The 5,200-nt window shown below is 33.4% G+C and overlaps 1 protein-coding gene across 1 annotated transcript; it reads right to left on the reverse strand.

Moving 5' to 3' along the window:
- Nucleotides 1-1,358: 1,358 nt before the first annotated feature.
- On the reverse strand, nucleotides 1,359-3,879 carry LOC21396086 (CRIB domain-containing protein RIC10). Its single transcript, XM_010103168.2, has 4 exons — nucleotides 3,790-3,879; nucleotides 3,533-3,630; nucleotides 3,293-3,398; nucleotides 1,359-1,852 (listed from the first exon to the last, which is right to left on the reverse strand). Exons 1-4 carry the CDS (start codon nucleotides 3,845-3,847, stop codon nucleotides 1,635-1,637), a joined length of 480 nt encoding a protein of 159 aa, XP_010101470.2. The 5' UTR covers nucleotides 3,848-3,879; the 3' UTR covers nucleotides 1,359-1,634.
- Between the last annotated feature and the right edge of the window lie 1,321 nt (nucleotides 3,880-5,200).

A 5,200-nucleotide genomic window follows, 5' to 3' on the forward strand; every position in this document is an offset into this window, starting at 1 on the left:
TGAGGTTTTGGTCAGTTTGAGTAGTGAAACCCAAACCAAAACCGTCCGTTAAAACTTGAAGGTGAGAGAGGTTGCACCTCTGGTTTGACGCTACGTACATGAGTTAACATTAAAAAGAAAATACAAATAGCTCCAATTGCAACATAAAATAAGCAAGCCAAAAAGGCTTACAAACTCGACCAAAAATTAAAGGAAAGCATAAACTAGTTGAGGCTCAAGAAATATTTTGATCCTGAACTGATGAATTTATTGTCCCTTGCAAACTTATGGGATAAATATGATTAGCAAAAAGAGTTATGTATAAATATGTAGCCAAACGCTACTTAATGAATTTACTTTCTTTCCAATTTAACTTGCAAATAATTTTTTTACCTTTTTTTCCCTCTCTCCTTTCTTTAGTAAACTGCTTGTTTAGTGGTTTGTTAGAAGTACTTCATACGTTCTCAAGTTGCGAAGGATTTTTTTTGGGAATGCAAAGAGTATCAATTTGACATAAATTTAAAATTGAAAGACACAATATTAAAAGCTTGTTTGGGAGAGCTTCTTAAAAGCTATTTTTGACTTCCTAACTCTTAAAGTTGCTTCTAAAAGTGTTTAGATGATGTTTCAGAAGTGCTTCGATTTTTCTGAAGAGCTTTTAGTTAAAACCACAAAATGTGACTTATAATATAGGCACTTCTTAATAGACATTAAAACTTGTACTAGAGTTTTATTAAGGCATTATAAATTTTATTCTAACACTTTTATTACTTATTAGAAAATTAAAAATTATTTTAACCTATTAAACTCTTTTATTTTAAACAATTACTAGAAGTCACAGCTTTTATTTCTATGCATTCCTGCAGTGTATCCAAACTAGTTTCTGTTTATCTATTGGGCCACAAAATATGTAGTGCTCACAACTCCTGTGTTCATTTATGTGTTCCCATAGCGAGAGTAATGCAACTGAACGTTACCACAAATCTATTGGGCCACCACTTCATGGGCTGCATTGCGCACTTTGAGCTTTTGTGCTTGTATAGATTGAGTAATCATGAAAACTCTTACATTTTAATTAAGTTCACATCCAAGATAAAATAAATCATATACAAGCCCTACAAACAAACACAAGAATTTTAAAAGAACTGGAATCTAAACTACTTGTGAGTGAATCTAACTTGCAGGAGTAAAATGATTGCCTTTACTTTGATGTGTACTTTTGTGATGTTTCTTTATAATTGATGGGGTTAAGATATGGTCAACTTTATAAATTCATATCATGTAAAATAAACATTTTCTGGTGTTCCGGTTCTAACTCAAATGATCAGAATTACCAAAACCATCAAAACACACTAGTACAATGTCCATCTTTTGCTTGTTTTATGTTGTAGAAGCAACCAAAAAAAAAAAAAAAAGGGGGTATTTTCCTAAACTGAACAAAGTAATTACCACCCTTGTCTTCTTCACATCCCTCTTGCTCCCACCAACTAACTCACTCCCTTTTCCCTAAAGCCTCGTGCTTTTCAAGATATACACAAATTATGTTCAAGTTGTTAGACTTTCATTCTCAAAAAGGGGTCTTCAGAAATCTTTTCTATGCACATGACAAATTCTCTGAAATCAGCGACCAATTTCGAAAACTTGGACCGATATCTCTAAAGTAGCTGCATGTTTGGTGTTGCCTCCATGTTGTTATATGCAGCCTTTGACTTTGTCAATCTAAATCCTCTTGATGAGGAGGATGTTGAGCTAGGAGAGGAAGTGGACTTGCTCTTTTTCCGCTTTGGTTTCTTCGGAATGTTGGGAAGGTCATTAGGGGGAATGTCTGTGAACATCTCCGACGCGGTTTGGCGTCCCATGGACTGCTCAAAATCTGTTGAGAATTATTAGAGAAGAAGAAGAAAATCAAAGAGAGAAAATTGTCAATGGTGTTAATTATCTTGCAAACTACCACAAACTACAATGAAGAAAACAATGCCAATAATGTAAGCAGAACCTTATATCAGTTTATTGCCTCCGCCACTGATATAAAGTGATAATGACAGACAAGTAAATCCAGAAAGAAATTTATCATAGTTTGATTAGTTGGAAAGAGAGCCTAAATATTCAAATTACATGCTTACGTGAAGAGCGAAAAGGAAGTTCAGTCAAATAATACAGAGTGATCCGTGAAATGAAGGAAGAAAGTTCATACCAAGAGAAGTAAAAAAAAAATAAATAAAATAACATAAAAAAGAAGATCCTATTAACTCACATGTATTACTGTGGATTTCACAGGAAAATTATGGACAAAGATTCAAGAATTTCCTTTAAACCAACCAAAATTCAGTGTATAGACTCTAGAAACCATAACAGAACTTCGAACTGCACTGACAGCTCATATATAGTCTGTCAAATATAATTTCAATATAAATTAAACAAACTTATAAGTTTTTATACGGATTGGAATCCTTTTAGAACTTAATGTCAACTATTGTAGTAGTGTCCCAATCAACAATGTCCCAATAAACATTTGAAATGTCTTTGCCATCATAGTAAGAAAAACCATCTCACCAAATCAACTTTAACATTTAAGCATTTCAACAACAAAAAAAAAAGAAAAAAGAAAAAAGAAAAAAGAGGAGAACTACGAAAATAAAGGCGAAAATGTTAAGAAATCAAATTTGCTATTATTTATCATTAGCGTTGCTTAAGGCAGTGAACTATTTGATTCCCTGGATAGTAAAATTGTTATCCCCGTGACAGTAACAGCCAAACTGATCTTCCTGTTGAGGCAAAGAATCTTTAAACTCTTTAGCATAACTTTACAATTCCGAATGATCCCACAAACTAAAAATGGCCAAATATTTATCCACGTTCTTCAACCAAACTATTTACTATTTAGCCCGTGAAAAGGCCTCTCGAGTGTTGTACTTGTCTGATTATATATAGATAGATGCTGCACAGTTGCACATGGAAAGCTAGCTACGCATAGTTTAGTGGTACAAATATTAGAAAAGCCATAAACTGGCCAAATCATTTCTCTGCCCCTCTTTTGATAAGCGTCAAAACACTGTACTATGTTGTCCTATTTGTGAACATGTAATGCTAAAAACCAGGAAAAAAAAAAAGAAAAAGAAAAAAAAAAGGGTTCTTCTACAATCCCTTCCGATAGTGCAGGTTTCTGTCCCTCGATCAAAATCACAACAAAATGAAAAAATATACAAAACTCAACGCTTAAAACAGAGACTTACTGGTATTTTATTTTTTCAAACTTCAGTGTAGAAATCTCCAAACAAAAGAAAAAAGAAAAAAGGAAAGAAAGAGAACATACCTTGAGAGGACCATGTGGAAAGAGCTAGAGGATTGGAATCACGTCGGTCACTGATGTTGGCAAGAGATGTTGCTGAGAAATCTGATGAAGTCTTGAACTCGTTCATCTGTAAAAAAATATTTGTGCCCAATTATATCATATTCCAATTTTCAGCCAATGAGAATTTAAGAAAATGCAAGAACATGGGAGGCGAGATAATTACTAGAAAAATATATGGGGAAAATTTTGTGGACAACTTACCCAACTGGGTGCACTGCCAGATGGGCCATCCCATCCAATGTGTGCCACGTGTTTAACATCTGTTGGGAACCCAATTTCCATCTCTCTCTCCTTCACAACTACAATAAGATTGATTTTATTATTATTATTATTATTTTTTTTTTTTTTGGCTATCTCTCTTAGCCCCAAATCATGAATGTTAATTGCAAATGCAAAACATTATATGAAAGAACATAGAAAGACAATATTGAGAGACAGAAAGTGGTATGTGTAATTACCAAAGATTTGGGAGATTAATTTGAAACTTTTGTAGATTCCTTTCATCTTGGTTGCCATGAAGGAAACCAGGAGCCCAATGCCAGAGACGCCTTTAGAGAGAGAGAGAGAGAGAGAGAGAGAGTTCTTTTGCCTGCCGGAAAGTAGAAGTACCCTTTAGAGAGAGAGAGAGAGAGAGAGTTCTTTTGCCTGCCGGAAAGTAGAAGTACTTGGTTGATTTTTATTAACTATATATTGAACAAGAACGAATTAAAAGGACTTTGGAGCTTCAGACAAGACTCGTTTGCATGTGATTTTGGAACTTTTTACTTTCCCTGTGAACGAAGGCTGGTATCTAATCACGGAATGAAAAGATAAAAAACAATGTCATTAACCAAAAAGATGCCATTTTGAAAAGGATTTTAAGATTCTTAACATATACATTTTCAATATTGAACCTATAAATTACAAAAGAAAATATTGCATTACCTTGAACAGGAGTTTATGATGCTATTAAGGGGAGGAGATTTTAGAGGAAAAGCAAGTGATTGATCTTCTTCTCCACTTCCTCCAAACTGCCATTCTTCATCTTTCCACAAGAAGTCTTGATGATGAATGGAAGATTAACATGCAAAAGCCCTCTTGAGAGATTATTGTACAAAGGAAAACGATAAAGAAACTGTTTGAACAAAAGACAATGAAAATGATATAGAAGAAAGATTTACAAGAAAATGAAGATAGTCTTGAATCTGATATTCAACGACATGGGAATGTAGAAAATGCAGAAAAAAAAAAAAAGAAAAAAAAAGGTCTAGGAGGATATGAAGGAAGAGAAACGACAAGGTGGGCAAGGATGAAAAATGAAAACCTCCGAAACGAAAGGGTGAGAGAAGGCTTCGAGAAACGGGACAAAAGAATCCAGTTTCAGCATAATAAATTGGAGGCTGTCATCGCCCGGGTGGGCTTTATTTGTTTTTGGTTAGAGAAGGACCGGACCATCTTTATGTCATCTATGTGACTGCTTACGTGGATGCTTTGTTGTTTGTAATTCTTGTAGAACGAGTAATGCGCTTGCTTGTTTGCAGGCCTTCTTAAAAACAAAAAAAAAAGTTTCTCTTACGCTTCTTAAAAACTTAAAAATATTAAAAAGTCTATTATCAGCCTGAGAAATCGTCTTTTCATATTTTTTTAATATGATATAATATTAATTAAATTTAATAGTTAAAAATTGATCAAATAGAGAAATTATGATAGAAAGTCTTAGAAAAAATAAATAATCTTTTTTCTTATTTTTCTTCTTTGTTATTATAGACTAAATAAGTGAATATCAATGGGAATCTATAAAGGTAGAAAGAGAAATAAAAGGAAAGGAAAAGTATTGGGTACAAAAGAAACAAAAGTTTACAATGTTATAATGACACGAAATAGTAAAAG

Source organism: Morus notabilis, unplaced genomic scaffold (genome assembly GCF_000414095.1).
Source record: "Morus notabilis unplaced genomic scaffold, ASM41409v2 Scaffold637, whole genome shotgun sequence".
In the NCBI taxonomy this organism is placed as follows: domain Eukaryota; kingdom Viridiplantae; phylum Streptophyta; class Magnoliopsida; order Rosales; family Moraceae; genus Morus; species Morus notabilis.

Bases quoted from the DNA above. Each gene is read 5' to 3' on its own strand.
- LOC21396086 (XM_010103168.2), bottom strand. From the start codon at position 3,847: ATGGCAACCAAGATGAAAGGAATCTACAAAAGTTTCAAATTAATCTCC. The intron at 3,631-3,789 runs GTAATTACACAT...ATCTTATTGTAG, and splicing joins ATTAATCTCCCAAATCTTTG to TTGTGAAGGAGAGAGAGATG. The intron at 3,399-3,532 runs GTAAGTTGTCCA...ATTTTTTTACAG, and splicing joins CTGGCAGTGCACCCAGTTGG to ATGAACGAGTTCAAGACTTC.